The following is a 20,524-nucleotide window of genomic DNA, read 5'->3' on the forward strand; positions in this document are numbered from 1 at the left end:
GGAGTCACTGTACTGGAGTCACTGTACTGGAGTCACTGTACTGGAGTCACTGTACTGGAGTCACTGTACTGGAGTCACTGTACTGGAGTCACTACTGGAGTCACTGTACTGGAGTCACTACTGGAGTCACTGTACTGGAGTCACTACTGGAGTCACTGTACTGGAGTCACTACTGGAGTCACTACTGGAGTCACTGTACTGGAGTCACTGTACTGGAGTCACTGTACTGGAGTCACTGTACTGGAGTCACTGTACTGGAGTCACTGTACTGGAGTCACTACTGGAGTCACTGTACTGGAGTCACTACTGGAGTCACTGTACTGGAGTCACTACTGGAGTCACTGTACTGGAGTCACTGTACTGGAGTCACTACTGGAGTCACTGTACTGGAGTCACTACTGGAGTCACTGTACTGGAGTCACTACTGGAGTCACTGTACTGGAGTCACTGTACTGGAGTCACTACTGGAGTCACTGTACTGGAGTCACTGTACTGGAGTCACTACTGGAGTCACTGTACTGGAGTCACTACTGGAGTCACTGTACTGGAGTCACTGTACTGGAGTCACTACTGGAGTCACTACTGGAGTCACTGTACTGGAGTCACTGTACTGGAGTCACTGTACTGGAGTCACTGTACTGGAGTCACTACTGGAGTCACTGTACTGGAGTCACTGTACTGGAGTCACTACTGGAGTCACTGTACTGGAGTCACTGTACTGGAGTCACTACTGGAGTCACTGTACTGGAGTCACTACTGGAGTCACTGTACTGGAGTCACTACTGGAGTCACTGTACTGGAGTCACTACTGGAGTCACTGTACTGGAGTCACTACTGGAGTCACTACTGGAGTCACTGTACTGGAGTCACTACTGGAGTCTGTACTGGAGTCACTGTACTGGAGTCACTGTACTGGAGTCACTGTACTGGAGTCACTGTACTGGAGTCACTGTACTGGAGTCACTGTACTGGAGTCACTACTGGAGTCACTGTACTGGAGTCACTACTGGAGTCACTACTGGAGTCACTGTACTGGAGTCACTACTGGAGTCTGTACTGGAGTCACTGTACTGGAGTCACTGTACTGGAGTCACTGTACTGGAGTCACTGTACTGGAGTCACTGTACTGGAGTCACTACTGGAGTCACTGTACTGGAGTCACTGTACTGGAGTCACTACTGGAGTCACTGTACTGGAGTCACTACTGGAGTCACTACTGGAGTCACTACTGGAGTCACTGTACTGGAGTCACTACTGGAGTCACTACTGGAGTCACTACTGGAGTCACTGTACTGGAGTCACTACTGGAGTCACTACTGGAGTCACTACTGGAGTCACTGTACTGGAGTCACTGTACTGGAGTCACTGTACTGGAGTCACTGTACTGGAGTCACTGTACTGGAGTCACTGTACTGGAGTCACTACTGGAGTCACTACTGGAGTCACTGTACTGGAGTCACTACTGGAGTCACTGTACTGGAGTCACTACTGGAGTCACTGTACTGGAGTCACTACTGGAGTCACTGTACTGGAGTCACTACTGGAGTCGCAGATCATTTATTCTATTCATACTCCTGCATCAACAGTCACTGTACTGGAGTCACTGTACTGGAGTCACTGTACTGGAGTCACTGTACTGGAGTCACTGTACTGGAGTCACTACTGGAGTCACTACTGGAGTCACTGTACTGGAGTCACTACTGGAGTCACTGTACTGGAGTCACTACTGGAGTCACTGTACTGGAGTCACTGTACTGGAGTCACTACTGGAGTCACTGTACTGGAGTCACTACTGGAGTCACTGTACTGGAGTCACTGTACTGGAGTCACTGTACTGGAGTCACTGTACTGGAGTCACTACTGGAGTCACTACTGGAGTCACTACTGGAGTCACTGTACTGGAGTCACTGTACTGGAGTCACTACTGGAGTCACTGTACTGGAGTCACTACTGGAGTCACTGTACTGGAGTCACTACTGGAGTCACTGTACTGGAGTCACTGTACTGGAGTCACTACTGGAGTCACTGTACTGGAGTCACTACTGGAGTCACTGTACTGGAGTCACTGTACTGGAGTCACTGTACTGGAGTCACTACTGGAGTCACTGTACTGGAGTCACTGTACTGGAGTCACTACTGGAGTCACTGTACTGGAGTCACTGTACTGGAGTCACTGTACTGGAGTCACTACTGGAGTCACTGTACTGGAGTCACTACTGGAGTCACTGTACTGGAGTCACTGTACTGGAGTCACTGTACTGGAGTCACTGTACTGGAGTCACTACTGGAGTCACTGTACTGGAGTCACTACTGGAGTCACTGTACTGGAGTCACTGTACTGGAGTCACTGTACTGGAGTCACTGTACTGGAGTCACTGTACTGGAGTCACTGTACTGGAGTCACTGTACTGGAGTCACTGTACTGGAGTCACTGTACTGGAGTCACTGTACTGGAGTCACTGTACTGGAGTCACTGTACTGGAGTCACTGTACTGGAGTCACTGTACTGGAGTCACTGTACTGGAGTCACTGTACTGGAGTCACTGTACTGGAGTCACTGTACTGGAGTCACTGTACTGGAGTCACTGTACTGGAGTCACTGTACTGGAGTCACTGTACTGGAGTCACTGTACTGGAGTCACTGTACTGGAGTCACTGTACTGGAGTCACTGTACTGGAGTCACTACTGGAGTCACTGTACTGGAGTCACTACTGGAGTCACTGTACTGGAGTCACTACTGGAGTCACTGTACTGGAGTCACTACTGGAGTCACTGTACTGGAGTCACTGTACTGGAGTCACTACTGGAGTCGCTGTACTGGAGTCACTGTACTGGAGTCACTACTGGAGTCACTGTACTGGAGTCACTGTACTGGAGTCACTACTGGAGTCACTACTGGAGTCACTGTACTGGAGTCACTGTACTGGAGTCACTGTACTGGAGTCACTGTACTGGAGTCACTACTGGAGTCACTGTACTGGAGTCACTGTACTGGAGTCACTACTGGAGTCACTGTACTGGAGTCACTGTACTGGAGTCACTGTACTGGAGTCACTGTACTGGAGTCACTGTACTGGAGTCACTGTACTGGAGTCACTGTACTGGAGTCACTGTACTGGAGTCACTGTACTGGAGTCACTGTACTGGAGTCACTGTACTGGAGTCACTGTACTGGAGTCACTGTACTGGAGTCACTGTACTGGAGTCACTGTACTGGAGTCACTGTACTGGAGTCACTGTACTGGAGTCACTGTACTGGAGTCACTACTGGAGTCACTGTACTGGAGTCACTACTGGAGTCACTGTACTGGAGTCACTGTACTGGAGTCACTGTACTGGAGTCACTGTACTGGAGTCACTGTACTGGAGTCACTACTGGAGTCGCAGATCATTTATTCTATTCATACTCCTGCATAAACAGTCACTGTACTGGAGTCGTAGTGTATGTTTTGGGGCTCCTTGGACCATGAATGATGAATGTTTGGCCTTCACAACCTTCAGCCACCACTGCTTGTTTGGCATGATGGTTGCTAGGGAATAAAATTAATGATAGACTATAGTAATGTTAACCCATTTTGACCTGAGATCAGATTCTAAAAATGTCTTCTACGTCCTGACAGTTTTCTGAAAAAGCTATGTTTCTATGTCAGTGGTTCTTCGATTTAAAAAAAATAGCAGACCTACAAGCTCGTAGCGCGCCACTCGGTGGTGCGCTATGAGCTTGTAGATCTGCTATTTTTCAATAGCTAAAGCATAACATAATGACCAAAAGGGGTTCCCGCCCAAAATGGGTTCATGTAACGAAGGCGAACGGCAGCCACCATAGTTGGCCTTCCAAACATAAGACATAGTTTTGATTTGACATCTGGCGTAGCAACTTAGCCAGCATTGTTTGTTAACATTAATGTTACAAATAACATTATTGAGTTTGTTGTTTGTTCATGAATTGATTTAACTGTCTTACATCAGCTCAGTCAGCCTTGTCTTCTCAGAAGTTCACTGAGTCACAGCTTTGAGGAAGAGACAATACACTGACACCACGGCGCGTAAACAGCGCCTCAAACTGTGACTCCGCCCACCCCCGGGGGAAGTTGGGATTTGCGCTCGTTCACTGCAATGCAATTTGCGGCATTTTCAAAACATTATTGAGCAGAGTAGCGATTATCAAACGTATTTGCAATGCCATACGTTGAAAGATCTGTTGCCCGTGGACAAGGCACGCTACCTCCGCAAGTTAGATAGCATCGGCATAGATGTTTGTCCGTATGTGATTAAGGATTGGACCAAGTTGCATTGGCAGCCATAGAAAATTCTTACCCCAGGCTAAAACCGGATGTGACGTTTTTGGGCGTTCCTGTCTAGCGTGGTGTCAGTGTATAAAGTCTCCTGTTTGGTCGGTGCTAGATTCATGTAAAACTATCGTCATAAATAGCCTAATTTTCCAGCTATTACCGGGTGGCAAATCATGTTATGTCTACAGCGTTTCACTTGATGTTGCAGAAGAGTAGAAGAACTATGAATTCTGAATCTCAACAAAAAACAAACTGACAGGGAAGAAGATGCAGGGGAAGAAAATGGTTGAAATCAGCTGGGTCAGGGCATAGAGGGCACTGGCGCTGCAGCAGTGGGTCAGGGCATAACGGCCACTGGCGCTGCAGCAGTGGGTCAGGGCATAACGGCCACTGGCGCTGCAGCATTGGGTCAGGGCATAAAGGCCACTGGCGCTGCAGCATTGGGTCAGGGCATAGAGGCCACTGGCGCTGCAGCATTGGGTCAGGGCATAGAGGCCACTGGCGCTGCAGCAGTGGGTCAGGGCATAACGGCCACTGGCGCTGCAGCATTGGGTCAGGGCATAGAGGCCACTGGCGCTGCAGCATTGGGTCAGGGCATAGAGGCCACTGGCGCTGCAGCAGTGGGTCAGGGCATAACGGCCACTGGCGCTGCAGCATTGGGTCAGGGCATAACGGCCACTGGCGCTGCAGCATTGGGTCAGGGCATAAAGGCCACTGGCGCTGCAGCATTGGGTCAGGGCATAGAGGCCACTGGCGCTGCAGCATTGGGTCAGGGCATAAAGGCCTCTGGCGCTGCAGCATTGGGTCAGGGCATAACGGCCACTGGCGCTGCAGCATTGGGTCAGGGCATAGAGGCCACTGGCGCTGCAGCAGTGGGTCAGGGCATAAAGGCCTCTGGCGCTGCAACATTGGGTCAGGGCATAAAGGCCACTGGCGCTGCAGCATTGGAATTTCAAAATAGATGGTAACCGATTCCCACCCTATTTGGTATGCAACTCGGACAGTGCTGAGTGGACAATGCGGCCATCACACTGCTCGGTGCAGGAGGCGACTCGCTTGGCTTTTGGCCTCGTTTTGGGTGTCTCTCAAACCCTCCGCTTCGGTACACCTGCCTTTTTGTTTCAAGTTTTGTTATAAAGTCATTAGAATCAAAACACTATCGGAAACAGTTTTTTTGTCGACCTACATTTCTTGTTGTGCGAGGCTCTGTGCGTGTTGTTGTGCGAGGCTGTGTGTGTGTTGTTGTGCGAGGCTGTGTGCGTGTTGTGCGAGGCTGTGTGTGTGTTGTGCGAGGCTGTGTGCGAGAAGCGAGCACACACTTGACAGTTTCACAGGAGCTCGTTGCTCCGTCTGTCAGATTGGCCACGCCTCCCTACCTTCTGTCATTGAAAATGAATTACTAAGAGCATCAATCGTTTCCATGTGAAAAGCCCATACGGCTCAAATGTAATTCATCGTGATTGATAATATGTCTAAAATGCATATTTTGATTGGAACGCTTGGTCCAGAACTACCTCTTGTATATATTTTGTATTTCTAAAACCGCGTCAGCATATTATGCAAAATAACCTTTGTTCAGGGCTGGTTTTCGCAGTGCAAATCATTATCGTCGCCTGCCTCCTGCACTCAGGTGGAGTCGGACACCTTGTCATACCCATCCACGAAAGGTCACCACTCAGTAAAGCCTGATTTACACTTAGTAGTGAGCCGGTGTGTCGCACCCCGTATTCTCCACTGCGTATAAAGTTTAAGTATAAATCAAGTCGTGAAAGTTTGGTTGCAGCCAAGTCTGTGAAATTACGGCCCCCCCCCAGTCATGGAGTTAATCAAAGAGTTCTGTGTGAGGTGAGGTGCACAGCTGCACTTAATCCCCATCAATCTCTGGCTCACCTCTGCTGTGGGAGATTGCCTTTATTGCTAATTTTCTGTGTGCTTCCGCCAGGCCTGTGCCAAGAGCTCCACGGTGCTGCACAGCTACGGCATGCTGCTGCCCTGCGGAATCGACAAGTTCCACGGCACCGAGTACGTCTGCTGCCCCTCCGCTCGGCCCGTGGAGGTCGCTGCCGCCGCTGCCCCGCCCGCCCCACCCTCCAAGGAGGCAGAAGAGGAGGAGGAGGAGGATGAGGAGGTAGAAGACGTAGAGGAGGAGGAAGAGGATGAGGAGATCCAAGAAATGGACCTGGATGAAGACGAGGGAGTGGTGGAGGCCAGGTACATTGTCGTGTGTGTGTGTGTGTGTGTGTGTGTGTGTGTGTGTGTGTGTGTGTGTGTGTGTGTGTGTGTGTGTGTGTGTGTGTGTGTGTGTGTGTGTGTGTGTGTGTGTGTGTGTGTGTGTGTGTGTGTGTGTGTGTGTGTGTGTGTGTGTGTGTGTGATTCTACTTTCACTCAAGGAGATTTTTGATGATTGTACTCGACTACTGTAATTCACTTTTGGAAAGGCAAGGCTTACACTAGCCTACAATTATGCTTTCATGTCACAATCAGAAGGAAATCGTATCTTGAAGAAATCTTATAAAGAAAAGATGGCGATAGCGCTCAAGAGAGCAACACTGAACTGAGAAGAGATTATTGGTTAGTAGGATGTATTCCTATTGAAATGGTTACATTCAGGATGTGACTGTCCAGACCATCGTGGCCTGCAAGCCTTCTAAGTCCATTAGCTCCATTGTTCACTAGAGACCATAAAGAACTATTATGGATCATATGTTCCTGTAGATCTCAGTACATACATTTGGACTCAAAGGACCTAAATAGAAATTCGCTCTCTAGCTTTTTTGTGTTTTGTCCTCTTGAGATATTATATATATGCCCATGTACAGTATTATGCGATAAGAAACTTCAATCAATAGCTTACCTCCACTTAGAGTAATATTAAAAACAAAGTAACAGTACTGCTACTGCAGTGCAGGGGTATGTGTGCACTGGTGGAATGTGTATACTGGGTATTTGTTTGTGTGTGTCTGGTGTGTATTGTATTCACATCACGCGTGCTGCGGGTTACCTTGGCGAGGGAGGGAGGCGCCAGGATAAATTGCGGTGTCAACGACCGTGACCCGGGGCAGCTGCACGCCGTCACTCTGCGCGGCTGTTGATGAATCGCTCCTCTCTCTCCCCCCCCCAACCCCACCCCCACCTCTATCTGACCCCCCCTTACCTCCCCCTCCCTCCCTCCATCAGCGAGGCGACGCCCGCCGACGAGCAGCCCACCCAAAAGGCAGCAGCGCCCGTGGAGGAAGAGGTAGACGACGAAGAGGAAGACGAGGAGGACGAAGACGAGGAGAGCTACCACTACGTGTATGAGGACGAAGAGGCCGACCGACAGGACGACGGAGACGAGAGGAAGAGCGGTGGCGAGGACTCCGAGGGCCTCGACGACAGCAAGAGCCTGCAGGAAGTGAAAGGTACGACGTCAACATTACTGTGTGTTCTCCTTTCTCTCTCTCTCTCTTTCTGTATTTCTCTCTCCTCTCCCTCTCTCCCCGTCCCTTCCCCTCCTCTCTTTTCAAGCTATCGTTGTGAGCTTGTAAACCGGCTATTTTCTGTGCACGACTCAAGTATAAATCTAGGATAACATCAACTTCATCTTCTCCCTTTCTTTCTCTCTCCAACTTCCCCTCCTCTCTCTCCCTCTCTGCTTCCTGGGCACTTTGCCTAGGGCCCAAATACAATCAGCCCTTTTAAAACTATTGGCAAATGTCTAAATTGGTCCTATCAGCCTTGTCTATAATTAGATGAGTGCTCACGCTCCAGTGAATGCCCTCCTCTTCAGCACGCAGGAGGGATCGTGATGAATCGTGTTCTGATCCATCAGTACGAGTTGGAGGTCTATTCGTTTTGGCCTCGTTTGCGACTAAACGGCCGCTAATTATTATTATATTTTTTTCATTTCCATGACCTGATGCTGCAAAACGTTTGATATTTACTATGTTATATTTATATTGTTTGTTAAATGTGTTCTGTTTTCATACATGTTATATTACTCAAACTGTCGTTTTGACATCCCGGGATAGCAGTTTTAGTGGGTGTTTGATTATAAAGACTGTATAGGCATCCTTCCATAACGTTTACGATGTGTACCTCAGAGATGCAGGTAAAGTCTAGGAACATTGCGTATATAGCATTTACAAGGATGGAGAATTCCCTATTCCTAAACCTCATGGCAGCTGTATCTGTTAAAGTTGAGCTGTGCAGTGTTTGCTGTCTCCAGGGGGTATACCGTTAGCCTGGCTAATAAGCCAGACTCAAATGTCGTGTGGCAGGCAAATCTTTTTTTGCCAACGTGCTGATTCGCGTCTGGCTTTAGCCAGGCCAGTATACCGTATGGCTAAGGTGATGGCTAAGGTGTTGAGTGCTGCCCCCCCCGGTGGCCCGATGTAGCTAACGGCTGTCCCCTCTGGCACAGCGGTGTGTACCCTGGAGGCCGAGACCGGCCCCTGCCGTGCCTCCATGCCCCGCTGGCACTTCGACATGAGCCAGAGGAAGTGCATGCGCTTCGTGTACGGCGGCTGTGCCGGCAACCGCAACAATTTCGACTCTGAGGAGTACTGCATGGCGGTGTGCAAGCGTCTCAGTAAGTCTCACGCAGGCGACAGGCCAGCTAGCAACACCCTGTCTCTCTCCTCTCCCTCTCTCTCTTTGTCTCTCTACAGGCCAGCTAGCAACACCCTGTCTCTCTCCTCTCCCTCTCTCTCTCTTTGTCTCTCTACAAGAGTCACTGCCGTACGTACACACACTTAACCCATTTTGACCTGAGATCAGATTCTAAAAATGTCTTCTACATCCTGACAGTTTTCTGAAAAAGCTATGTTTCTATGTCAGTCGTTCTCCGATTTTTCAAAAATAGCAGACCTACAAGCTCGTAGCGTGCCACTCGGTGGCGCGCTATGAGCTTGTGGGTCTGCTATTTTTCAATAGCTAAAGCATAACATAATGCTAACACCAAGGGGTTAAGTAAGAGTGATTCTCACTTCTGGTCATGGGAGCCCAGAATACTACCATTTTTCTATTCTACCAAAAACATCTGTTGTTCTGATGCGTGCGTGGCATCGTTTCACGTCATCAGGCCTAAGCCTGTTGATGTGAAACGATGTGTTTTTGACATTACATTCTGCCGGAGAAATCTACAAACGGCATATGATAATTTCCCCCCCCCCCACACAGTATAAACCTGTGACATCAGAACAATGGAATGTAGGAAATCGGCAAAGGTTTCAATTTAATTCACCTGGTGCTCCAGGACTAAAATGAGTCCCTGATTAGACGGCTAGAATGGAAACCAGCAGTACCCCGGCTCCCCTGAATGGAAACCAGCAGTACCCCGGCTCCCCTGAATTGGAGTTGAGAATCACTGCTTTAGGGGAACATAGATTTAGATTTAGACCACCTGTTCTACATTTTTTACCTTCAAATTCCTCTCCCTCACCATACTAACCATCTTCTTCTCACATGTACTGTAGTGGTAGTCCTTTGTGTCTGTTTAACCCATTTTGACCTGAGATCAGATTCTAAAAATGTCTTCTACATCCTGACAGTTTTCTGAAAAAGCTATGTTTCTATGTCAGTCGTTCTTCGATTTTTCAAAAATAGCAGACCTACAAGCTCATAGCGCGCCACTGAGTGGCGTGCTACGAGCTTGTAGATCTGCTATTTTTCAATAGCTAAAGCATAACATAATGCTAACACCAAAAGGGGTTCCCGCCCAAAATGGGTTAATTGGTAATTACGGCTGTGACAACATATAACAAGAAATCTCTGTAACATAATCACTTGTCACACAAGCGCACTGGAACGTTTTAACTTTTGCCAACTTTGACAAAAAATATGCAGATATATAATTGGATGAAACGGACGAATAGGAATCCCAAACCGCACTGCTGTTGTAAGTAATTGCAGTGTTACTGTTCCAGAGGAAAAGTCCATCTCCACAGTGTTATTTCAACATTCCCTGTGTAGCTTATTTTAGTTTGTACGAGCCTGCATGTAAACCTCTGGGCCGTCTCTTTCTCAGCTCGCTGCTCTGTTCACTCCAGCTTATTGTTTATGTGCTCCCGTCTGTCAGTCCATCTGTCTGCTCGTCAGCCACCTGTCTTCATCAACACGACACGTCACTCAGATTTGAGTTCAAAACGTTCGCTTTGAAAGAATATATATTCAAAGATTTGTGCCGCATTTTCACGATTTTTCAAAAATAGCAGACCTACAAGCTATGAGCTTGTAGATCTGCTATTTTTCAATAGCTAAAGTATAACAAAATGCTTAGTTAAAACACCAAAAGGGGTTCCCGTCCAGAATGGGTTAACCACTTGAGCACTAGTGTCCCCATACTAGGCATGGGCATAGTAACAGTTGGGGACGTTCAACTAAAATAGGTGAATATCCATCGAAGATATCTACAATTGAACAATGCGTAGTGAAGATTTCTGAGATAGCAGATTGGCTAATTTTGACAAAGATTTGGTGTAGAGGGTAAAAGAAGGGGATCAAGTAGAGACCCCTGGGGGGCCCCGATCAGCAAAGTACTTACAGGGTTTAAATGGTTAACACAGAGACGGTTAAAGGACCACTTCACCACTTTTCAACATCTCTTCATATAATAGGTCCTCACTAATAATCATGATAACATGGCACAATTTTTTTCCTACTCTGTCTGTGTCTCATAGGAGGGCTGTGGGCAGTTCAGAAACCCGTCCACCAGTGACATCATCGTTAGGCAGATTTTTTTTTAACTATTTTACAAAAATGTTTAGATTTTTATTATCGTGAGAACAATGGCTTCCATTTTCGCATTGCAACTTTTTCTGAACTGCCCACAGCCCTCCTATGAGACACGGACAGAGTAGAAAAAAATGGTGCCATTTTATCATGATTATTAGTGAGGACCTAGTATATAAAGATAGGTTGAAAAGTGGTGAAGTGGTCCTTTAATCGTTAAGGAATTCAGCCCCGGTTCACGCCCAAGAAGCGGTCAGATTTTCGGGGATTTGTAGAGCAGTTCCATGTATGGTCAGTAAAACGTAAATTTCTGGCCTTTCTGTTGTTAAAGGACCACTTCACCACTTTTCAACCTGCTTTCATATGATTGGTCCTCACTAATGTTCATGATAAAATACTACAATTATTTTCTACTCAGTCTGTGTCTCATAGGAGGGCTGTGGGCAGTTCAGAAACCAGTCTGTGTCTCATAGGAGGGCTGTGGGCAGTTCAAAAACCAGTCTGTGTCTCATAGGAGGGCTGTGGGCAGTTCAGTAACCTGTCTGTGTCTCATAGGAGGGCTGTGGGCAGTTCAGAAACCAGTCTGTGTCTCATAGGAGGGCTGTGGGCACTTCAGAAACCAGTCTGTGTCTCATAGGAGGGCTGTGGGCAGTTCAGAAACCAGTCTGTGTCTCATAGGAGGGCTGTGGGCAGTTCAGAAACCAGTCTGTGTCTCATAGGAGGGCTGTGGGCAGTTCAGAAACCAGTCTGTGTCTCATAGGAGGGCTGTGGGCAGTTCAGAAACCAGTCAAGTTCTCACGATAATAAAAATCTAAATATGTTTAAAAAAAATCTTGTTTAAAAATAAATCTGCCTAACGATGATGTCACTGGTGGACGGGTTTCTGAACTGCCCACAGCCCTCCTATGAGACTGAGTAGAAACAAATTGTGTTTTATCATGAACATTAGTGAGGACCAATTATGAAGCTAAGTTCAAAAGTGGTGAAGTGGTCCTTTAATAATTTTAAATATATTCACCCGTTTCCTCATGCAGTTTTTTTTTCCTTCATTGCAGGAATTCAACTTTTAACAAAAGGATCAATACGTAAAAGAGAACTACTGTAAAATGCAGTGTCAGTACTGCAGTATTCACTGAGCTGATCCCAGATCAGAACGATAAAAGGAAAAGAAACCGTCTCACTCAGGCTGGAGGGTTTTGAAGCAACTATAGGTCTCCTCCTGTTTGGGACATTATTGTTTGGTGGAGGGGGTGATCAGGAGGAGCAGGGTGAGAGTGAGGTCCCCCCCGTGTGACTGTACAGGCGCTGATGATGGCCTGTGGCCATCGGCCCGGCAACGCAGCCTGTCAAGCGCGGAGATATTTCCATTAGCGGCGGAGACGCAAGAACTGTCAGAACTCTAGAGAAGAGCTGACTGGGAAGATGAAAGCCACGGGAAGGGAACGAACGAACTGTCACATTCCCTCAGAGTTACCGGGGGGGAAGGGGGGGGGGGGGGGCAGGAAGGGGGGGGGGGGGGGGGGAGGAAGGGGGGGGTTCGGAGTGTATTTCTCTGCAGCTTTTGATTCCTTTTTTTCACTTTCAATCCTCTCTGCTGCCAGCTATAAGGTTGTCTGTCTGTCCGCCGCGCTTCTGTCTGTCTCGTCTGTTCCAAGTGATGCACAAATCACAGAGTGGCTGAGGGGCAGTGGCGTGCACAGATAGACACTAGGGGGTGCTAGAGCACCCCCTGCCCTTTTGGCAATGTGCCCTTTTGAAAAAAAGAAGACATTTTTTTTCAAAAATAGCAGACCTACAAGCTCGTAGCGCGCCACTCGGTGGCGCGCTATGAGCTTGTAGATCTGCTATTTTTCAATAGCTAAAGCATAACATAATGCTAACACCAAAAGGGGTTCCCGCCCAAAATGGATTAAGGCAACCGGCCGGTTCCACGCGCTGCACAAGGTGCCCTTTTTTAACTTGAGCACCTGCCCCTCTAAATGTCTGTGCACGCCACTGCTGAGGGGGCCATGCAGGCTTTCACCCACCAGCTGAGGGGGCCATGCAGGCTTTCACCCACCAGCTGAGGGGGCCATGCAGGCTTTCACCCACCAGCTGAGGGGGCCATGCAGGCTTTCACCCACCAGCTGAGGGGGCCATGCAGGCTTTCACCCACCAGCTGAGGGGGCCATGCAGGCTTTCACCCACCAGCTGAGGGGGCCATGCAGGCTTTCACCCACCAGCTGAGGGGGCCATGCAGGCTTTCACCCACCAGCTGAGGGGGCCATGCAGGCTTTCACCCACCAGCTGAGGGGGCCATGCAGGCTTTCACCCACCAGCTGAGGGGGCCATGCAGGCTTTCACCCACCAGCTGAGGGGCTGAGGGGGCCATGCAGGCTTTCACCCACCAGCTGATGTCAGCGTTTACTTCTCTGCCGTTGCGTTTTGAGGGCGTGGCTGGTTGGTTCGTTAGTGAACTCAGCTGGTGCAGTGGCAGACTGGAGGGGAAAGCCTGGCGGCCTTCAGCCCCGTTGATTGGAACGCCACTGACCTATAACGTTGTCCGTCTGGGTCTCGGTCGATGTGCGCAACTGTGTCTTGTCTTAACCCGAAAAAACAAATATGGCGTGGACTTCTATAGCTGTGTGTCTCTGTTCCCCCAGCCGTGCCCCCCACCCCCCAGCCCACAGACGACGTGGACATCTACTTCGAGACCCCCGCTGACGACAAAGAGCACAGTCGCTTCCAGAGGGCCAAGGAACAGCTGGAGATCAGGCACCGCAACCGCATGGAGAGGGTGAGAGATGCCGCATTTTGCTCCCCCTCCCAAGTCCCATATCACTGCTGTCAGGAGGAAACCTCGTAACTCCAAAATGTTCATTTTTTCAGGAAATGAAAAATATACATTTTTCAGGAAATATATATTTTTAAAACAAAGCAATACAGCCTCATCAAAGTTGGTGTTGTAACTTTAATATATTGTCAATTACTTCCATGAGAGGGGGAGAGGTGGTGGAGTTAGTTGCTTTTAGCAGACATTTTGAGGGTCCAATGGAGCGAGAGGTTTTGTCCAAAGCCCTTTTTTACTACTTTCCATTGGTTCAATATTTTCGAAAACAACACACAGATGTAAAGGGTGTTCAATAGCACTGATTTATGGAACAACACACAGACGTAAAGGGTGTTCAATAGCACTGATTTATGAAACAACACACAGACGTAAAGGGTGTTCAATAGCACTGATTTATGAAACAACACACAGACGTAAAGGGTGTTCAATAGCACTGATTTATGGAACAACACACAGACGTAAAGGGTGTTCAATAGCACTGATTTATGGAACAACACAGACGTAAAGGGTGTTCAATAGCACTGATTTATGGAACAACACACAGACGTAAAGGGTGTTCAATAGCACTGATTTATGGAACAACACACAGACGTAAAGGGTGTTCAATAGCACTGATTTATGAAACAACACACAGACGTAAAGGGTGTTCAATAGCACTGATTTATGAAACAACACACAGACAGACGTAAAGGGTGTTCAATAGCACTGATTTATGGAACAACACACAGACGTAAAGGGTGTTCAATAGCACTGATTTATGGAACAACACACAGACGTAAAGGGTGTTCAATAGCACTGATTTATGGAACAACACACAGACGTAAAGGGTGTTCAATAGCACTGATTTATGGAACAACACACAGACGTAAAGGGTGTTCAATAGCACTGATTTATGGAACAACACACAGACGTAAAGGGTGTTCAATAGCACTGATTTATGGAACAACACACAGACGTAAAGGGTGTTCAATAGCACTGATTTATGGAATAACACACAGACGTAAATGTTGTTCAATAGCACTGATTTATGAAACAACAGACAGACGTAAAGGGTGTTCAATAGCACTGATTTATGGAACAACACACAGACGTAAAGGGTGTTCAATAGCACTGATTAATGGAACAACACACAGACGTAAAGGGTGTTCAATAGCACTGATTTATGAAACGACACCCAGACGTAAAGGGTGTTCAATAGCACTGATTTATGAAACAACACACAGACGTAAAGGGTGTTCAATAGCACTGATTTATGGAACAACACACAGACGTAAAGGGTGTTCAATAGCACTGATTTATGGAACAACACACAGACGTAAAGGGTGTTCAATAGCACTGATTTATGGAACAACACACAGACGTAAAGGGTGTTCAATAGCACTGATTTATGGAACAACACACAGACGTAAAGGGTGTTCAATAGCACTGATTTATGGAACAACACACAGACGTAAAGGGTGTTCAATAGCACTGATTTATGGAACAACACACAGACGTAAAGGGTGTTCAATAGCACTGATTTATGGAATAACACACAGACGTAACGGGTGTTCAATAGCACTGATTTATGGAATAACGCACAGACGTAAAGGGTGTTCAATAGCACTGATTTATGGAATAACACACAGACGTAAAGGGTGTTCAATAGCACTGATTTATGGAACAACACACATACGTAGAGGGTGTTCAATAGCACTGATTTATGGAACAATACACAGACGTAAAGGGTGTTCAATAGCACTGATTTATGGAACAACACACAGACGTAAAGGGTGTTCAATAGCACTGATTTATAGGCATGTAACGATATATCGTATATCGATATTATATCCCGACGATATGTATCGATTTATTAAAAATTAATATCGATTTTTTTTTAGGGGGGCTAGTGTGTGATGCAATCATATTCCATCATATTCACGTGCTTTCGGAGAGAAATGAGACAGACTCCATTCAGTAGTAGAGGCCTGCAGAGGGGAGCTGTATGTGTCTGTGACACAGGTGATGGTCGTTATTAATTAATACATCAAGGAAGGCAATTATGTTTCTGCACTGTCAAATATGTCTACATCTAACCTAAGATGCCATCAAAGAAAAGAAGAAATGTTAACTCGAGCTAGGTTTAAACATGAAAGCATGTTTACAGTTGTTTCACAGAAATTAAGTAATTTTACATGAAAAGTAATGCTACTTTTGCAATGTAGTTAAATAAAAATTGTGAAAAAAGCTTGGGGGGGAAGATACATAATTTAAAAAAAAAGATGTTTCGGTCATTTGTCTGGAAAATAACTGTGTGGTAAATATCGTGAAAAGTCCTATCGTGAACCTCATATCGTGATGCGTATCGTATCGTGAGTTGAGTGTATCGTTACATGCCTAGTGATTTATGCCAAATAAACCCCTCAAAAATGGAGTTATGAGGTTTCCTCCCGGCAGCAACGATACTACAGGATTTAATTGGTAATCCCCAGATAGGGGGTAAATAATTAGTGACGTAATATTTGACTGGCACGACGGACCGTCCTGCATACCTTCAGACCTCTGTGGCCACGTGATTGGATGCTGCTGCTGCTCTAGCCAACACTGTGCTCGATCACACTAGTCTGTCACCATGAAGTGAAAACACACTTGTGTTTCTGAAGAAGAAGCACCTCCTCGCATCTCCCCGTCTGCAATCTAATCCGTTCCCCCCCGACTCCCCGAGCACACCGCGTTTCTCTCCTCCACGTTTGTCCTATTATTATATCCTCATCCTGATGTACCGGACCGGATATCATTATACCCTCTCTATAACGTAATATCATTATATACCCTCTCTATACCGTTAACCCATTTTGACCTGAGATCAGATTCTATAAATGTCTTCTACATCCTGACAGTTTTCTGAAAAAGCTATGTTTCTATGTCAGTCGTTCTTCGATTTTTCAAAAATAGCAGACCTACAAGCTCATAGCGCGCCACTCGGTGGCGCGCTATGAGCTTGTAGATCTGCTATTTTTCAATAGCTAAAGCATAACATGATGCTAACACCAAAAGGGGTTCCCGCCTAAAATGGTAGGAATGATATTGTTTATTACGGATCCCCATTAGTCCTCACTACAGTGAAGACTACTCTTCCTGGGGTCCAAACACTCATACAATCAAATTAAAACATAATACAATGTAATTCTGTCATTACGTAGTTCAAAACAAAACAAAAATAATTGAAGCGTTCAGTCTTTCATGCATTCTAGAAAATATATTACATTACAACAAATGTACAAACTAAACATTGTATATCGTATTATTTTTAATTGAAATCAAACACTCGCCAATCTAACTAAACATGATTTCTTTCCTAATCACTGCTGCCTTCAATTTCTTTTTAAAGCTTGATGTATTCTCTAGGTTTATAATATGTGGCGGGAGCTCATTCCAATGTGCTCCTGCTCTATACATTACTGTTCTCTAGGTTTATAATATGTGGCGGGAGCTCATTCCAATGTGCTCCTGCTCTATACATTACTGTTCTCTAGGTTTATAATATGTGGAGGGAGCTCATTCCAATGTGCTCCTGCTCTATACATTACTGTTCTCTAGGTTTATAATATGTGGAGGGAGCTCATTCCAATGTGCTGCTGCTCTATACATTACTGTTCTCTAGGTTTATAATATGTGGAGGGAGCTCATTCCAATGTGCTGCTGCTCTATACATTACTGTTCTCTAGGTTTATAATATGTGGAGGGAGCTCATTCCAATGTGCTCCTGCTCTATACATTAATGTTCTCTAGGTTTATAATATGTGGAGGGAGCTCATTCCAATGTGCTCCTGCTCTATACATTAATGTTCTCTAGGTTTATAATATGTGGAGGGAGCTCATTCCAATGTGCTGCTGCTCTATACATTACTGTTCTCTAGGTTTATAATATGTGGAGGGAGCTCATTCCAATGTGCTCCTGCTCTATACATTAATGTTCTCTAGGTTTATAATATGTGGAGGGAGCTCATTCCAATGTGCTCCTGCTCTATACATTAATGTTCTCTAGGTTTATAATATGTGGAGGGAGCTCATTCCAATGTGCTGCTGCTCTATACATTACTGTTCTCTAGGTTTATAATATGTGGAGGGAGCTCATTCCAATGTGCTCCTGCTCTATACATTACTGTTCTCTAGGTTTATAATATGTGGAGGGAGCTCATTCCAATGTGCTCCTGCTCTATACATTACTGTTCTCTTAAGGGCATTTGTTCTAGGTATTAAAGGTGGAGTAAAGTGACAACCGATATGGCTCTTTATACAATTCAAGAGATGTAGAAAATCAGCTTGCCCAGAATAGCCAGGGTTGTTGCACTGATGTGTCACTTTCAGGAAGTGTTGATCAGTCTGCTCAGATTTCGGTACCCCTGGCACTGGCCATGTTATTGCGTGGGTGAAAGAGGCTCTCTCTCTCTCTCTCTCTCTCTCTCTCTCCCGCTCTCTCTCTCTCTCTCTCTCTCTCTCTCTCTCTCTCTCTCTCTCTCTCTCTCTCTCTCTCTCTCTCTCTCTCTCTCTCTCTCTCTCTCCCGCTCTCTCTCTCTCTCTCTCTCTCTCTCCCGCTCTCTCTCTCTCTCTCCCGCTCTCTCTCTCTCTCTCTCTCTCTCTCTCTCTCTCTCTCTCTCTCTCTCTCTCTCTCTCTCTCTCTCTCTCTCTCTCTCTCTCTCTCTCTCTCTCTCTCTCTCTCTCTCTCTCTCTCTCTCTCTCTCTCTCTCTCTCTGATGGAACTCTACTCACACTCCCTCCCTGCCTCCTCTTTCCCTACCTAGCCCTCTCTCTCTCTGTCGCTGATCGAGCTTTGGTGTGACATCACACACACACAACAGAAACCATACCTTAACAACAGCGATTTGCACCGACATCAATTTGCACGATGCTGTTGATCGCCATGTGTGGGTGTGTGTCGTTTGGGCCTGATCCAGGCACACAGACGGACAACAAACCGTAACTTTGTATAGTTAGATTGGTATACTGTCCTGACTGTTCCTCTTTATACATATTATTATAAACTTGTATTCACTATTATTGTGCCCCTCCTCCTGATATACCTCTTTATACAACACACATTAGGAGTGGTGAACCCTTTGCTGTCATCGCCGCGGCCGTGAAGCACTTCGCCCGCAACGTCTGATGTGACTAGCGCTATAGAAAATTGAAGATTTATTATTGTGTTCTGTGTTCTAATACTCAACGCTTCGCTTCACACCGCGGGACTCATGGGGATCATCAGATTATTGTCTCGGTAGTCCCTCGGCTTTGACTTGTGCTGCTGCTGTTTGCTTGTTCTCATTGTCTGGCTGTCCCTCTAGGTGAGGAAAGAGTGGGAGGAGGCTGAGCGCCAGGCAAAGAACCTGCCCAAGGCGGAGAGACAGACACTCATCCAGGTAAGAACACTGATCCCCTCGTGTCCCCCGGGGGGACGACGCAGCCTGCCGCTGTGCCTCTTTGTTTGGGTGGAGATACGATAGCTTTTAAAGGACTTGAGTCCCTCGCTCCCTGTCCCAATAAAGATCCCTCTACTCTCCTCCCTCCCGCCCGCACTATCTTTACCACTGCGAGGTTAAATTGGGACACGTTGCTCTCTGAATCTTCATTCAGAGAGTCCTCGAAAATCCCCCGATAAGCCTTGCGAAGAGACCGAGACATAATACAAGTGAAATCGAGTGCTTTAATCATTTTTTTTATTTTTTTTATTGTACCGATAGAAGTTGAAAGGGCTCTAAATGTCCTAGGAAGTGTGAATTAAAGCCGTCTGCCTTAAATCTACAATCCTGGACTTAACGTTATTTTAAGCAATCTGTATATGTAGCACCTCTGCAATGGTTGCTGGTGGCTGCAGATGGCCGGGAGATGGAGTCAACAGACATAGAACGTAGGGATTATAGCTATAAGTGTGTGCCAAAGACCCTGTAAAGCAGTTTTGCCTCATTATTTATCCAGTTCTGTCATTTGCAATGTCCACCATTGTTTTGGGAGGAATATTAACCCTGTCGGGACTCGGGAGGCATGCTTTGGTTAGACATAACATTGGTCCGACTGGATTAAGGTTGATGAGGGGTGCGTTAAGACGACCGGATTAAGGTTGGCGAGGGGTGCATGCTTTTGGTTAGACATTCCATTGGTCCGATATCTCAAACCCTCACCCTAACCTCCCACGGGGCAGCACACCTAAACCTAACCTTAACCCTCTCCCAACCTCCCACGGGGCAGCACACCTAAACCTAACCTTAACCCTCTCCCTAACCTCCCACGGGGCAGCACACCTTAACCTAACCTTGTCCTTAACCCTTTCCCAACCTCAAGTCCGTAGACCCCAACATATATAATGGTTGAGCCCCACAGCAGCTTTTAACATTGATCCAGTTGCTATGCAACGCCTCCGTCACCACCAGCTATGGGACGTTAAATGGCTGCCTACGCCCCCAGCCATTGTAAAATACCCGGTAACCTGAGACCTCTCGTGGCTTATTGCTTTATTCTCTTTGTGTGTGTCTGCGCAGCACTTCCAGGCCATGTTGGAGTCCCTGGAGGAAGAGGCAGCCAGCGAGAAGCAGCAGCTAGTGGAGACCCACCTGGCCCGCGTGGAGGCCATGCTCAACGACCGCCGCCGCCTGGCCCTCGAGTACTACCTGGCAGCCCTGCAGGCCGACCCCCCCAGGGTAAGACCCTCCTGGC

At 46.9% G+C, this 20,524-nt stretch overlaps 1 protein-coding gene across 3 annotated transcripts in view; it reads left to right on the forward strand.

The window, feature by feature from the left end:
• Positions 1-20,524, forward strand: part of aplp2 (amyloid beta (A4) precursor-like protein 2) — a 64,281-nt gene that overhangs the window by 5,895 nt on the left and 37,862 nt on the right. For 2 of the 3 annotated variants that reach the window (XM_079514388.1, XM_079514389.1), the window contains exons 2-7: positions 6,236-6,504; positions 7,471-7,694; positions 8,696-8,863; positions 13,647-13,780; positions 19,159-19,233; positions 20,350-20,508. In XM_079514388.1, the coding sequence (XP_079370514.1) occupies positions 6,236-6,504; positions 7,471-7,694; positions 8,696-8,863; positions 13,647-13,780; positions 19,159-19,233; positions 20,350-20,508 (1,029 nt within the window). The remainder of the gene's footprint in view (positions 1-6,235; positions 6,505-7,470; positions 7,695-8,695; positions 8,864-13,646; positions 13,781-19,158; positions 19,234-20,349; positions 20,509-20,524) is intronic. The other variant, XM_079514390.1, reaches the window with a different exon arrangement.

Source organism: Electrona antarctica, assembly GCF_951216825.1.
Source record: "Electrona antarctica genome assembly, chromosome: 11".
NCBI classification, from domain to species: Eukaryota; Metazoa; Chordata; class Actinopteri; order Myctophiformes; family Myctophidae; genus Electrona; species Electrona antarctica.